The sequence below is a fragment of the Polypterus senegalus genome, chromosome 8 (genome assembly GCF_016835505.1).
Source record: "Polypterus senegalus isolate Bchr_013 chromosome 8, ASM1683550v1, whole genome shotgun sequence".
Taxonomy (NCBI): domain Eukaryota; kingdom Metazoa; phylum Chordata; class Cladistia; order Polypteriformes; family Polypteridae; genus Polypterus; species Polypterus senegalus.
In genome coordinates, this window is record NC_053161.1 from 107608159 (window position 1) to 107625504 (window position 17346).

General features: G+C 36.7%; 1 protein-coding gene across 4 annotated transcripts in view; it reads left to right on the forward strand.

The window, feature by feature from the left end:
• The window catches only part of bcat1 (branched chain amino-acid transaminase 1, cytosolic), a 154887-nt gene that overhangs the window by 131328 nt on the left and 6213 nt on the right, over positions 1 to 17346 (forward strand). For all 4 annotated transcript variants that reach the window (XM_039761578.1, XM_039761579.1, XM_039761577.1 and 1 more), the window contains one exon: positions 290 to 364. In XM_039761578.1, the coding sequence (XP_039617512.1) occupies positions 290 to 364 (75 nt within the window). The remainder of the gene's footprint in view (positions 1 to 289; positions 365 to 17346) is intronic.

Below are 17346 nucleotides of genomic sequence, written 5' to 3' on the forward strand. Positions count from 1 at the left end.
ACAAAGAAAATATTTACATTTGGTATATTTCCTGGGAAAAAGTTAATTATAATTTAATGAGTCAATTAATCCTATTGTTTTTTTTACTTTTTTATCATATAATAAAAATAATATATAGTGGTATTCTGGCTTGAGAAAATATAAAATTCTATCCACACTACATTGTTTCTTTTAAAATATAAGAACATATTTATAGATTAAACAAATTGTTCAGACAAAGCCACTATGTCCATCAAATAAATATGTGAATATGTATATTTGTTCTAAACTCTTTTTAAAATCTTTTCAGAATTTGCATATTCCGACAATGGAAAATGGACCGAAGCTTGCAACACGGCTGCTAAAGGAACTTACAGACGTCCAGGTAAAGCCTATCAGTCAATTTTTAATGTTCTAGTTTAACTTTTTTTTGCCTGCTCTTTTTAATTATAGTATGTATGATATGTTGCCAGGTTGAATTGACCTGTGAAAATGTAATGGGATATGAGAATTAGATGTAGAAGAGGCTTTGCTTTAAAAGAGAACCTGGGACTGGTAACTGGAAACTACCAGCCAGTGTAAGTGCAGGTGAACAGTTGACACGTTGCAATATGAGAGCAGATTTGATTGGGGTCTTTCAACATTATTACTTTGAGGGTAGACCTACATTTGTGAAATATAGATTATGGAGAATGGACAGAAGGACTAAAGCATTCCAACAAACAATTGAATGGTAGAACGCTGACTGAGTTATATTCCCACTTAAAGGTTTATATGGAAACAAAAGACTCCCACATGCAAACTGTGGCACAGTGATATATGTTGTGGAATTTTGGCACCAAGAAAGCCACCAAGTCCCTGGACCTAAAGTATAGACTATGGCTCAAGAGCAGAAATAGGGCCACTAAGGGGAGCTCTGGCAAATCATCCCATGAATTTCATGGGCATTTAAAGAAGGGTTTAGAAACTGTTCCCTGCCAGTGACGCATTGAGTATGGAGTCATGAGGTTAGGGCCAGAGCACAACTGGCAGAGAGGAAATGCAGTCAGGGTGAATAAGAAGAAGGAGAGGGAGTTTGAGTGGCAAGTTGGTCAGCTGTATGCTGCTTGAGGAAGTCAGCAGGCCACCTTATTTAATAGACAATGACCTGAACCCATATTTCTGCAAAACCAAGGAGCTGGTCATAGACTTAAAGGACTAAAAGCAGACTACACTCCCACCTATATCAAACTGGATCTTTTTTAAATGGTGAGCTGCTTTAAATGCCTTGGAGTGACCATCATTGTTGAACTGAAGTGGGCACAACACATTTTGATCACATTTCTCCATAAATACTCACAAACGTCTACGAGAGTTCAGTTCATTCCATCTCATAGGCTGCATCACATCCTGGTACAGCACCTTCACGGGTAAAGGTCATAAAGCTTTGCAGAGGATGACGAAAGTGGCACAAAACAGTTCCTTCTGTTTAGGACATATGCAACACTTACTGCCTTACAAAGTCAAAGAGTATAATTAAAGACCTCAGCCATCCTGCATTTTCACCTTTCTCACTCCTGACTTCTAGCAAATGGTTTATAGGGCCAATGACAATTACACCAGTAGCTGCAGGGAGAATTTCTGTACATAAGTAATAAGAACCGATATTTTACATATTCTTGCATGCAAGGCTACTGAATAGTCAGTCGTATTAAAAAAACTACATTTCCTTGAACATATATACTGTAAATTGTATGTAATTGTATATACTTTGCTCTCAGTGTATGCTCTTTATTTTTTATGTTTGTGTGACCTTTCATTTTGATGATTACACTATAAACTTAACAATTTAATTATACTATGCACATGACAATAATCTTGAACTTGAAAAATAAGTAAACTAACGTAGTAATGCATTTCATGTTCAACTCAGTGTATTCTTATATAGTGCAGCACACTGAAGACAGTCAAAATGCTTAAGCATGTTAAGAAATACAAAATAGTGACTATAACATGCAAAAGCATGCAATGCTTATATGCACAAGTGCATTATCAGTTTAAATAAATGCTATTTAACAAAATTTCATTCATGTAAATATTGTAAAATATTCAGACAGCTACATTTTGTAAAAAGTAGAATAACTTTCAAGACCTTCTAACCAAATAGTACCAAGGCCATCAATTGATAAATACACTGCCATTTCCATCAGAATATTTTCAATTTCCTCATCTCAAACACATATCTCCATATTTATTTCATTCTTATTATGTCTTACATTCATCCCAGATCACCTTATACTTTCCAGTTAAAGCTAATTGCAAAGATGTTACACAAATCAGATTTCCAGCACACCCCGGTGTACTCTGTCCATAGTTGATTCCTGCCTTGTGTCTGACGTTGCAAGAATAGGCTTTCATTTCCCATTAAACTGAAACTGGATTATGTGGGGTTAGGAAAAGGGTGGATTTCAGATTGGAGTAGTGAAAACAAACCCAGTCCACAAGTTTGTCTGGTGAAAGTGTCCATCTTTTCAAAACCATATGTGTGACTGATAGCATAGAAATAAAAAGAATTATATACCATATATATATATAATGTTCTAGACAAAGATTTTACATAGACTGTTTATTAATAATTGTTTAAATCAACAAGAGCTATAATTTTAAAGATTCAGGTCCAGTTTGTTGTTGCTTGCATGAACACCTCTATCAAACTACCTTTGGCTTTCACTGATAAATGCATATTTACTCTTAATCTTTGTCCCCAGAGGGCAGCAACTAATGATGTTTTAGGATGCATGTTTCACATATAGAGGTAGTTAGCAAACTCTATAGCTCTGAATCTCAAATAAAGATAGGTTGAAATCTAAGAAATCAATGCAGACCTCAGCTTTAACGTTTGCAGTGTACCATGCAAAGAATATGTCTCTGTCATATGTCATTTGGTATGGGTTTCATTAAAGCAGTGTTAATGTTTCTGATGTGCCACCAATTGAATGACAAATACAATGTATTTTATTACAAAAAATGTTTGTGAAGTGCCATCTTTTGGAATGACAGAGACAGTCACAGAGACACTTATCCTTTTATTAAGGTGGATTAAGGTGGATGTGGCCGCTGTTTCCAAGGCAAAGGCATTTAAAGAGAAAGCACTGTGTTTGAACAACACTGTCAATTACTTTGTGTACATTACTCACCATTATAAAAATAAAAGCTGTGCTTTTTAAATATTATTGGAAATGTTAAGTAATGTAAATGCCATTATTTAAGATTTGAAGATTTATGGCCGTCTGTTTTTTTCATAATTAAAAATAATTTAATCAAACAGTATGTTTTGCTGATTTCTTAGTACTGGTTACCTTAGTTTAGTCATAATTTAGTAGGAAATTATAATGTTTCAGTTTTTATTTTTATTTTGGGTTTGTTAGGGATGTCTCAAAGATCAAGTTGCACAGTAAGTTGTGCTGCCACCTTGTGGATTTAGACATGTTTTGCATGTCTAGGCATGGTTCATGTAAAGTTTTCAGATTCTCTCTGTGCTGCCATGAGGTATCATCTGGGTACAACAGTTTTCCTCTCACATCACCAAAGATGTGGTGGTTGCCAGTCCTTGTAATGCACGTGGATGAGGAAGGTGATCAATAATACCAGTAAATTGACAGCATTAACTATAACGAGACTACAATGTATTCAAAGGACAGACAGAAGATTAAAAAAAAAGACAAACTGAGTCAAGTAACCAAAAACTGGAGTGATCAACTCATAAATCCTAGCACAGACTTGGGCTCCCTTATCCTAACCCTTTTTATTTTGTTTTTTCAAAACTGATGCAACACTAGTATAACAACCGACACATGTATCCCAGTAACCATAAACAACATGGCCAAACTGTGCGAACATGATGCCACAATGTTGTTTATTTCAATAAAGCTGTTCCTGTTCTTAAAAACAATAGGGGCCACAGATTTTTCAAAATGTGAATAAAGAAAAGATCTGCATCTCTGACTCTTGCCATACTGTGTTCTGAAGCTACAAAGAAAAGAAAAAGGTGTAATTGAACATGCAGACGGTTCGGAAGGCAACAGAAATACAGTCTGTCGATTTTACGGAGGGAATTGGAGGCACATATCCATGTAATTTATTGTTGTGATGTCATTTGCTAGCAAAGTAAATAAGACAAGTAATTCTTATATTACTACTATAAAACAGCAGTTACATGCAATTGGGAGAGGCTGTTACTACAGCAAATGTTTCCTAAGATAACTTCTGTCAATCGCCACTTAGTTGTGTGTGTGTTGCTATATGAAAGATTTTTTGCAGTCAATAAGAAGAAAATGAGCACTACAACATACTGAAATACAATGCTAAACATTTCTCACTTTTTTATAATTATTCATATCAAAATGAAATTCAATATGTGTTTTGCCCCCAAAGTTTGGTTAACCTGGCCTCCATGCTCTCTGTTCACACAATGCCATCTCTATTGTTATTTGTGTTGTTTTTGATGACATCAGAAAATTGGCTTGTGAGACTGCTCAATTGACAGAAATTTTTCCAACAGTATTATAGCCAATCATTGGGCATCGAAACCCCTCTAATACTGCACATGAAATGATGGCCGAAGAAGCTGAAATTGGAGCTGTCATGGAAAAAACAAAGCCAGTCATGGTGCCAGGCTGAGAATATAGAACATTACTTTATTTACACAGAGCTATGCACAAATGTCTCAGTCCATGGAGTGAGCAATCATAAAACAATTCATCTGCTTTTATTTCTTTATTATCATTACCTCCTCTAATATATCACGTCATCTGACTCTTAATATGCAGAACTTTATTACCTCCTCCAATCAACTAACGCCACCAGTAATGTACAGTAATGTGTTCTCCCATTATGTTCTCCCATTATTCTGAAAATACTGCTTCATGTTTTGTACATTGTCTTATTGATGGGGTTTCCCATCAGTTTTTCACCACTTTTTGGAGGAGTGTTAACTATTCTTTTACACCATGTAACTGGAAAATTACATTGGAAGTTTCTCTAAAATGAGGCAGATACCTTTTCTGCGCTGAGCTTAAAGTTACATTTAATTAGCCCTTGAGTTACACCCAATCCTTGTCCTTGTGTTTAATAATTCGTTCTGTAATAGCTTCTGTAATAGCAACCTCTTTTGCCTGGCTCTTTCTCTCTTGATCGTGTTCCTGTAAACCCTGCTTCTCAGGCACTGTCGTTCTGAGGAACTTTGCTCAAGTCCATCCATCAAGTCCTGTATGCTTTTTGACTACCACTAATGGTAGATGGGCCTCCATCACCTGCTTCTTACTAATACTTTCTGTCTTTGAAGGCAACTCTCAGCATGCCTCTTATATCTTTACTCCTCCTCATGCTTCTCAACCTTTCTTGCAACTGACCAAACAGATTGCTTATTGGGACCAGACACATACACTCACACACACACACAAAGTAGCATTTTATTATACAGTAGATAGATATATTTTTGTGATCAAATTTTATTGAACATAACATTTCTATATTTTCGACATTTTTTTCACACATTTATCTGTTTAATTACTTAACAGATTTTTGTCAGTTTTGTTGAGCTTTGTCAGAAGAAACAGAATGAAATAAAGAGGACAGCTTGACTCATTTTAAACTGCCACAATTGTAGTTTGTGAAGACACACAAAGGCAAAATTAAGTAATGAGAAAAAATGTTTAAGTACCACTGCAATAGAGCGTTAAGCAAAAAATAGTAAGGTGAGCACGAGAATAATGGCTGCCACAAAGACAACACTGTAAATGTTAAAGCAAAGCCACTATCCCACACTTACTTTTTTCTGTTCCCAACCCCTCCATCATTGAGAGGATGGGCCTAGAGCAAAAAGGCAAGGAAATGGGAGGGCCAGTGAACAAAAGCCCAGCCTTTGCCTGGCAAAATGAGCAACAACATTTTCCAGAACAAATTAATGTATGCCATGATTGAGGAAAAATAACTGAAAAATACCAGACTGATCCTTTAAGGGGAATTTGAGTAATGATTCTTGATGATATTATCATCATTAATGTACAGAGAATTTATGGCACATGCTAAGGTAGCTTTGGAAAAGCTAGCTCCTTGTGGTATGGTCAGAATCATTTGTTTGATATGTGAGCTTTTCTTCTTTTATGCTTTGATGTTAAATGAAGCTGTATCAGATATGCCAAGCGACTTACAACAAAGGAAGACAATGCATTAATTATCATAGCCTTTTATTCTATACAATTCTGTGTTGCTGGGTTGCAAATATATCAATACCATCTTTAAGCCGCATGTTCCAGTTGTTTTACCTTCCCATCAGGATGACTTTGAAAGGTTAATGCTGTATTAATAGTTGCCAGGGGATATCTACAAAGAGATAACAGCAACTACAGCTCTTGAAAGCTGATATTAAGCACTAGATGTAATTATAAAAAGTAATTATTGGTTCAGCTTTTGTGAACTTCAAAGCAAAGATGTTTCAAAATAAGTCAAAGGGACATGAAAGACAGAATAACAATACAATTAGTAAAACACAGATGGGGGGTGTTAAGCCATTTGACATTTAATAAATGTGATGGAAACATAATTTGAAATCTTTTAAAAACAAAATGTTGTATAACAACCAGCTACATTTACTATCTTGGGAGAAAGGGTATAAACAAAAGGTAACCTTTATAAAGTTTTTGTTCTTCTAAGCACCTACAGAGAGGATTTTCCTTCAAAACAGATTTCGCTCCACTAATGAATAGTATGTTTATTTCTTGCATTTTTCTTTACCCTTTGATGATTTCTCTGAATAATTAATGGCCTTCTCATTGTGCCACAATATTTGAAAAGCAGAACATACAGAAAGGTAACACCCCTCACCTCTCATCAAAGGAGAAAATGCTAGCAATTTGTTTTCTGTATAATGCATCATTATATATAATAGTTAATTATGTAATACACCATTAAAGACAGCTTAGCAACATACTTATGCCTTGTGTATGTATATTTTGGGTGGAGAGGTGATTTATCACCAAACACAATTAATGATAATGGATCAGGAGAAAACATGCAACACATGTTCCTGCTAATTGGTGTTTAGATTAAATACTTCATCAAAAATTAATTGAATTAATTCAACAATTGAATTGTTGTGATGCCAGGTATCTGAATACAGTGGGAGACACAGAAGATTGATGATTATTGATGAGAGCAACACTGTTATTATTGGCAGAGCCTACAATATAAATTATGAGATCAAAACAAATTCAATGTGACAAACTGAGACATCACCTCAGGAATTGTCAGGGCTACATTAAAATACAAAATATGAAAATTTGACATGCAGTAAGTAGATTTAATCAGTGTAATTCTGAAGAAAATGGTGAAAAAAACTGTAATATTGTGCATTCATTTTTGTAGTTAGTTTTAATAAGGAAAGCAAAACTGAATTATGTCAGTCAAGCACCTTAGATGCTTCAAACAGAGAATAATCTGATCCACGGAGGCGGGTGGCAGTTTGCTGTATTTACTTCATAGTTTATGAAACAGGCATGGTAAGAAAGTGAACCGTCTCCATTGTCTATTTTAATTAATGAATCCTCTCGGCTGTGTCTGTTCATCACCTGCTTTGACAGGGTGGAAACAGTCTAGAGATGTGCATACAAGATAGGAAAGTACTGATGTTTCTCATCTGTCTTCTATTTAGCAATGGAGTTTAATAAATTGTTTAGTACTTTATATTTTTACTATTCTTAATGTTATGATATCACTCTATTATAAAAAAAAAATCCTGTGGAATGAATGACTAGGAGACGATACGTGATCTTCACTTTACGATCACGAAAGACAACAAGCAGTGTTATACGTCCTGCTAGAAAGAATTTAACCATGCCCGGGGCCAGAAATAATGACAATTATTGTTACAATGTCATGCGAGACCAGGCTGTGAGCCATCATTTAAAACAAGTCCACAGACATCTAACCCTAGCAGTTATTGGATTGCGTGTGGCAGACAAGCATTGTGTGCTCCCAGCTCTTAAAACAACGACATGCGACAAGCAGAAGAGGCAGCTCGTAAGCAGCAAAATAAAAGCAAATGATCCAAAAGGATATCCTTAGCGTGCATTCAGCCACGTTCCCCAAACCCCTCCCCCCCCACTCCGCTTCGCAACATGAGCAGCATTATACGTCTGGCAAGAAAGAGATATAACAACACACGGGGCAGCAAATAAAGGACAAGTATTGTTTTTACAAAAGTTTTTAAAGTACAAGTTAAAATAATGCATAAGTAACAATTCCCAAGAAAATAACAATCTCTTTAAATTGTATATTGCCTGCCTAAGGTAAAGTCATCCCTGATGGAGGGTCACAGGAATCGTGGGAAAGAGGGGACCTTTCATCGGATTAGTGCTATTTCAGATGTGGAATGGCAAAATGGGGGAGGCAGCTTGATGAATGAGGTCTCCAGGACTTAAAACAAATCCAAATCATATTATGTGATATCATCATGAAATTCTACTCCGTACTTCTAAAATTTTTATTTTTATACTGTATTGATGATTTATTGTGTTCTATGTATTGTACTGTATTGTATTGACCCCCTTCTTTTTGACACCCACTGCACACCCAACCTACCTGGAAACGGGTCTATCTTTGAACTGCCTTTCCCATGGTTTCTTTGATTTTTTTCCCTACAAGGGTTTTTTTTGGGAGTTTTTTCTGGTCTTCTTAGATGGTCAAGGCTGGGGACTGTCAAAAGGCAGGGCCTGTTAAAGCCCATTGTGGCACTTCTTGTGTGATTTTGGGCTATACAAAAATAAATTGTATTGTATATCCGGTAAACCAAACACGAGGGTGGGTGAGCAACGCGAGCTGGGGGCAGAGCCCCCTAGTAAATACCTTAAAAAAAAAGGGAATTGGTCTCGTCCGATGCGAGAGATGGACGTCTGAAGTGGAGCTCCGCTAGCAGTGGTGCTATTTTTCATATTATTTGCTTATTATTCTGAGATATCCTGTATTTATTCAACCTGAGAGGGACCGCTACAGTATATGTAAACACATATAAACATGGCCAACAAGAAGGGGGTCCGAAAGAATCAAGACTAAAGCTACATCCAAGCTGCGATCAGCAAGCCCTAGTTCGAGATACGGCCTCTCAGAGACAGACCTGGATCAGATGGGGAAAGTACAGACTCCTCGGGACCACGGTCCGCTACATCGCCGCCGCTGAGAGCGAAAAGGGGAGCGAAGGTGCGATCGTGAGTGCAGATGTGGATAGCTCGCCGATTGGAGAGGATTACCTGAAACTGGAAAAGGCCGGGAGGTCCGCGGCTTCAGTTACGCAATTACGCGGGACTGGAGCAGCGGGGACACCGGCTTCAGCAGAGTCTGCTGCTTCATCTACGGTACAAGAAGGCACATTTGAGCTATCTGAACTGAAAGTGTTGCTCGCTGAGCTCAGGCAAGATATAAAGAAAAGCGAGAAGGCTAATGAGAAAGCAACGGCAAAGGCACATGAGAGACTGAAACAGGAATGGAAACAGGAGATGAAACAGGCCAATGAATGGCTGCGACAGGAAATCCAACAGGCAAATGAAAGGCTGCGTCAAGAGGTACAACTTGAACTTCGACAGGTGCTGGGTAAAATTGAAGAGCGCATTGAGAAAAACTCGCTAAACTGAGCACGCTTGCTGATCGATTGGAGCATCTTAGTGAGACATTCACGAATCGGATCGAAATAGCGAACATCTAGCTGCCAGTGCCGAGGAAAGAGCAGTAAATGTCAGTTCGAATGTAAAAACTCGAGAAAAACTTGGAGACAGACTGGCTGCTTTAGAAGATGGGAATAGAAGGTATAATGTCAGAATTGAAGGCTGCCGGAGAATCGAGAAAGTTTAAACCCGTGAAATTCGCAACTGAACTTTTTCTAAAATAATCGGGGCGACTTTAAAGCAGAATCTGAGATAGCAGCGGCTTACGACGCGGATCAAACACCGTCAGACCCCGACCAAGATCTTTTATAGTTCGCTTTGAACGATTATCATTTAAGTTAGAGGTGATGGAACTCCTCAGGAAAAAAAGGAAGATATTATATATGAAGATTGCCACATTCGCGTCTCCCTGACTTCTCTCCAGCAACAGCTATCAAACGCGCCTTCTATAATATTAAACAGCTGCTACGGCAAGCCAATGTCAAATACGGCCTCCTGTATCCGCAAAACTGAAAGTGGAATGGCAGGGTCATTTCTATGTTTTCGCTAGCAAGGAGGAGGCAGAAAATGAGTTAAGAAAGCTGATCCCGGACTATTCTGATACATAATTGTGAGTCATGGCGGTAAATGATAAAGCTAGGATTAATAATCTACTGTCTGATCTATTTGTTTTAAAATACGGGTTTTTATCAGCATATATTCTCATATTCTTATATTATTATTATTATTACTTACTTATTACTTATCATTACTTAGTATTACTAGGGCTAAATGTTTATGTTTTATTGTGCTTAATTACGTTTTCCTCCTCTTTTTTCTTTTCTAATTATTTCATGTGTACCCTAAATGAGACTGTTCAATATCATACCCTTGGTTTGCTGTTATTGCTATTACTGCATTAAGACTTGTTATGCTTGTTTTGGACACATCTTTAACACCATCACCTGGGTTTATTATCTGGGGATATCATCTTAATGCACTAAAATTGATGAAGATATATATATATATATATATATATATATATATATATATATATATATATATATATATATTAAGTGCAAAATTCTTTTCTTTTTCTTTTTCCTCTTTTAAAGACTATATTGGTAACAGATATCTCTATCTTTTAACCTTAAAGCGCCACTGCATGGGGGCTTGATGTGCTTTGGACGTGCTCTGTCTCTGGGTATGTCAGAGGACTGGGACTGCATGAAGTGGGTTTTAGCCTCACCTGGGGAGGCAAAAAGGAGGGTGGGGGTTAAGGGGAAGAGAAAGAGAGCAGGCTTGATCTATATCTAATCTATCATCTCAATCTTTATAATTATAACTATCAACGTAATAATAAGCTGCATGGCAACAACTCTTGGGGGAATAGGAAATTAAGACCTAAACTATTTCACTTCCAGTTAAGACTATAATATGACACCAAAAACTCAGAATCAGTGTCTCCATGATGGGACAGTTAACTTCGTAAGCTGGAATGTTAAAGGCCTGAATCACGAATTAAAGAGAAAGAAAGTACTTTCTCACCTAACAGGTCTAAATGCTAAAATAGTATTTTTACAGGAAACCCACTTACTAAGTAAGGATCAGTTCCGCTGCAAAAGACTGGACTGGCCAAATGTTCCATTCTAGTTTTACAAAGAAAACTAGAGGGGTGGGAATTCTCATACATAGAACAGTACCATTTGTAGCATCAGATGTAGTATTGGATCCTGAAGGGAGATATGTGATGGTCATGGGAGACTTATCTAACTGTAAAATGATTTTGATAAATGTTTATGCACCTAATGTTGATGATAAGGAATTTATACAAAATTTATTTGCATCCATTCCCAATCTGAACACTCATAAACTTATAATGGCTGGGGACTTTAATTGTGTTCTAAATCCACTTTTAGATAAGACTTCCTCCACAGGGGAACGCAACTAACACCGCAAAGATAATTACAAAGTTTATAACTGATCACAACTTATCAGATCCCTGGAGGTTTTAAACCCAAATTCAAGAACATATTCTTTCTACTCACCAGTACATCATTGCTACTCAAGGATTGATTACTTCTTTATAGATAATAACTTCTTGCCTAAGATTAAATCTTGTAAATACGATGCTATTGTTATTTCAGACCATGCTCCGATGATCTTGGAGCTGAAATTACTAAGCCCCATACACTCACCCCGCAGATGGCGCTCAATCCGCTTCTATTAGCTGACGAGAATTGTACTGAATTTATATCCAAACAAATTGAATTCTTTCTAGAGACAAATACATCCCCTGAGATCTCTGCAGGAATACTCTGGGAAACTCTTAAGGCCTTCTTAAGAGGACAGATTATCTCATATCTTTCCCACAGAAATAAATCCGAAGCGAAGAAAGTAGCAGAGATAAAAAGCGAAATTACTAAAATAGATGAAGAACATGCCAGACTACCAAGCGAGACTCTACATAAGAGGAGGCAGGCTCTACATTCAGAATTAAACCTCTTGACAACTAAAGAAACCGAACAACTAATTTACAAATCCAGACATCATTATTATGAACATGGAGAGAAAGCTAATAAGCTTTTAGCGCAACAAATTCACAAGCAAGATGTATGCAACGCAATCTCGTAATTACTAACACGAATGGAGATAAAATCATCGAACACAAAAATATAATGTACACTTTTAGAGACTACTATAAATCCCTATATACTACTGAGTTTAAAGAAGACAATATACAATCTAATGCATTTCTGGATAAATTACAGATACCACAAATTGACGCTATTAGTGTGGAGGAGCTCGATAAACCTCTGTCATTATCAGAATTACTGGATGCTATAAAGTCACTCCAAGGTGGAAAAGCAGCAGGCCCTGATGGCTACCCTGCAGAGTTTTACAAGAAATTCTCCGCTCAGCTAGCTCCCTCCTATTAGCAACATTTACAGAAGCCAGAGATAACCAATCTCTTCCACAAACCTTTCGCCAAGCACTAATCACTGTCTTTCCAAAACAAAATAAGGACTTATTACAATGTGCATCATACAGACCAATTTCACTTCTGAATAACGACGTTAAAATACTCTCTAAAATCATAGCTAGAAGGATGGAGAAAGTGCTCCCTCAGTAATATCACAAGACCAAACTGGATTTATTAGGGGCCGACACTTATCTTCAAATCTTCGACGCCTGTTTAATGTAATATACTCACCAACTAAATCAAACACCCCAGAAATATTATTATCATTGGATGCAGAAAAGCATTCGACATGATTGAATGGAAATACCTTTTACTATTTTGGAGAAGTTTGGGTTTGGCCCAACATTTGTGCATGGATTAAATTACTGTATACTAACCCAGAAGCTTCAGTTTGCATCAATAACATTTGCTCAGACTACTTTAAACTAGAACGTGGCACAAGACAAGGATGCCCTTTGTCACCACTGAACCACTGTTTGCAATTGCCATTGAACCACTGGCAATACATTGTCGAAAAATAGCAGCACTCACAGAATTTCAAAAGCTCTCTGGTCTCAGAATTAATCTGAATAAAAGTGTACTCTTTCCAGTGAATTCTCAAGCATATAATATTAGATTAGACACCCTACCTTTTATCATTGCAGAACAATTTAAATACCTAGGGGTAAACATCACAAGTAAACATAAAGCTCTATATCAACAAAATTTCGTCGTCTGCATGGAAAAAATTAAACAAGACTTGCATAGATGGTCAACCCTTCATCTCACACTAGCTGGAAGAATTAACACTGTTAAGATGAATATTCTTCCTAAGCTCCTTTTTATTTCAAAACATTCCAATATATTAATAAATCGTTCTTTAAGCAATTAGATTCAACAATAACCTCATTTATTTGGAATTCTAAACATCCACGCATCAAAAGAGCGACCCTACAAAGACAAAAGGCAGAAGGCGGCATGGCTCTACCTAACTTCCAGTTTTATTACTGGGGCAAATATACAGTCGATAAGAACCTGGACACAAATAGAAGAACATATACAGGCATGGACCGCAATAGAAGTAAAATCCTGCAGTACTTCTTTGTATTCCTTGCTTTGTGCTCCAATAAACACACGTTATCGGCAATACACTAATAACCCAATTGTGCTCCACTCACTTAGAATCTGGAACCAATGTAGAAAGCATTTTAAGACGGAGAAGCTTCTTTCTGTGGCACCCTGCAAAAGAACCACCTCTTTCAACCATCACAAACATATGCAGTTTTTAATATCTGGAAAAAATTTGGAATTAACTTGCTTAGAGATCTTTATATAGACAACGTCTTTGCATCCTATGAACAATTACATTCCAAATTTAACATTCCAGCTACAAATTTCTTTCACTATCTTCAAATCAGGAACTTTGTTAAACAGAACCTTCCAGATTTTCCTCATCTTGCACCCTCATCCACGCTGGAAAAAATATTGCTCAATTTTGAGGAATTAGACTCCATCTCTACAATATATAAAATCATTTTACAATCCCTTCCTTTCAAAGATCCAAGAGGACACTGGGAAAATGACCTCTCAATTAATATATCAGAAAAGGAGTGGAAAGTAGCAATGCAGAGAATTCACTCAAGCTCCATATGTGCAAAGCATACAATTATACAACTCAAAATTATATATCGAGCACATCTGTCTCGACTAAAACTCTCCAAAATGTTTCCAGGGCATGATCCAACCTGCGAACGTTGCAACCAAGCCCCAGCCTCACTAAGTCACATGTTCTGGGCCTGCACCAAATTAACATTATTCTGGACAAAAATTTTTAATTACCTCTCAGACAGCCTTGGACTCACAATCCCTCCTAACCCATTAACAGCTGTGTTTGGGGTTCCTACAGAGGGTCTTAAAGTGGAGAAGGACAAACAAATTGTGATTGCATTCACTACACTGTTGGCACGCAGACTTATTCTGATAAACTGGAAGAACCCAAACTCTCCTCTTTTAAGTCAGTGGGAAACTGATGTGTTATATTATTTAAAATTGGAAAAAATCAAATACTCAGTTAGAGGATCTGTACAGACTTTTTCAAAACATGGCAGGATCTAATCAGTAATATTTTAAAATAAGTTTATAAAGCACAGAGAATTTATTAATTTAGGTATTTTACAAGCCTTAAATTTTACACCGTTTGGTTTGCTCTCTCTCTCAAGGGTGGGGATCGATCTGTTCTTAACATAATTATTTTTTTTTTGTAAAAACTTGATTGCTATGTATTGATTGTAATAAAATTAATAAATAAATATTCAAAAAAAAAAAAAATTTTACCATGTTTAACAAACTCATGTTAGTAGCAAAAATGTTGACATGAGGAAAGATATGTCTAGTGGCCACTGCTGTACTAGTGTACACATCCTTCACATTATATGTTTTCAAATAGTCACCATTGTATGTTGCAATTGGGACAGCAGAATCATATTTTGATGTGCACTTTTCTTGTCATAGTTTTTCTTTTGCTTGGGCATTAGCGGGTAGAGTAACAGTGCCTGAGCCACACAACTAATGCTGCCCATTGTAATTGTAGGCTATCAAAGCTCAAGTCTTGTGACTTCCACATTTCCCCTTACACGAACCCTGACAATTGCTATATTGTGCACAGTGCTTAGGGGTCTATCATTTTTCCTGTTCTTATACTTGCAATCATTTTGTCTTTTTGCCACACTGAAACTACACATGACCAAATTCACCACGCATATCATGGCGGTTATGCATCAATTCCATATGCATCAGTTTCAATATCTGTGAGAACGTCTGATGACCAATTCACATTTTCATCACTCATGCTTGATTCAACTAATGGGTCAGTTTCAGTTTGTTCTAAAAACCAAATTTACAGCTTTTCGTTTACATGCCATTGTGTGTTTTTGTTTAAAGTTCTGCCCTACTTACAAGTGTTGATGAGTTACTATAGAGTGTGAAAATTCATAGAAATAGCCGTGATGTTTTTGCAGCATAATGTTATTTTATCCTCTAGATGGTAGCAGTATACGTCCCAAGTATTATTTGGACTTAATGCTGTATAACAATTTAACACTCGGGGCTAATCGTTTTTACATAGCATTCTGAGCCCAAGGATAAAGCCAAGGTGGTTCAGTTTGTCGGTGGCATGGTGATGCAGTAGTTAAGCATTGTCACCTCATGTTTACAATATTCTGGGTTTGATGTCTGGCTATTACAGGAGTTGGCATGTTTCCCCACTGCTGTATGTTGTTTTCTCTTCATTTACCAGTTTTCATCCCACATTTTAAGACATTAGGTTATTTGGTGATTTTGAATTAGCCCAGTGTTGGTTTTTATGTAAGTGGACCCTACAATGGACTGGAATCCTGGGTTCTGCCTTGAAAACAGTGCTTCCAGGATAGGATCGGGTCCCATGTGAGTTGGGTTAAATGGTTTTGAAAATTCTACACAATGTTGTATAAAAAGTCTTTGTAAATGCACATGTTTATTTTTTGTGTTTAATAATTCACTAAACATACAGTAGTAATGGTACATGAAATTTTAAATTGAAATAAAAAAAAAATCAGTGGTATAGCATAGTTTTCTAAGTGCAGATGATAATACTATCAGTATCTTAGAACAAGATTTTGCTACATTTTCTTACCCTTTAATTGCAACCTGATCACTCAGAAATGCCATTAGCACTTATTTCCCATGCCCATCTTAACAAGAGCTCCAATTATTTACAGAAATAACAATTTCACTGAATTAAATTTACTAATATTTTTCTTTGTTTTAACGAATATGTGCATTTTAGTGTTTACATAATGGAACAGAACACAATCGTAAGCTCTCACATCACATCAGCTCTCTTTATTCCTCCACAGTTCTTATCACCCTTCTATACCTGCTTTCACAATAGAACCTCCCCCAAACATTGTTTCTTGCAGTACTATCTCTCTTCCAGGTCCATTTCCTCTTCCGTTTATGTGACTTTCTTCCAGCTCATCTATTCTTTCAGTTTAATAAGTATAAGTAGTTTAATACAGTATTTTATAACAGGATGGTGGAGACACTACTAAAGGCATTGCACTACTATGTAATTTTGTCCAGCTAGTGTCTTAATCTGTCACTATTTCTTATCCACCTTCCTCAGGTCAGTAATAGACAGAGGATGAAAACACTTGGCTCTATAAAGGACATGGGGGCTCCTTTAGACATTACTGCATCGGATAAAGCCTGTTAACACATATTCACATTGAAATTTCTCTTGGAATTGTAGCCTGTTGGAAGGCTTGTGGGAACAGTGGGATTCTTCTGTGTGCAAAACCTCTGACACTCTGTAAAACACACTATGTTTGGGATTCGGTAAATAGGTAAAATCTCTAGCTGTCAATCATAGACAGAGTACCCATGAGACAGGCAGCTTATTAAAAATGAATGCAGGAAAAGATTATCTGTCTTTAGAATATGTTACTTCATACCAATGAAGTCAAATATGTATAACAGCTTCAAACATACTTCTTCGAGTTTAGGTTCTTCATTTTCCAGGGACTATCCTGGCTTATTTGGACACAATACAGGAGCAAACCCTGGAAGGGGAAGCACTCTATCTTGGAGTTGATACTCTGACACACTCATACACACACACACAAACTGTCTCACACAAAACCAATAAAGAATAATTAAATTATCTAACATGAAAATCTTTGGGAGAAAATCACG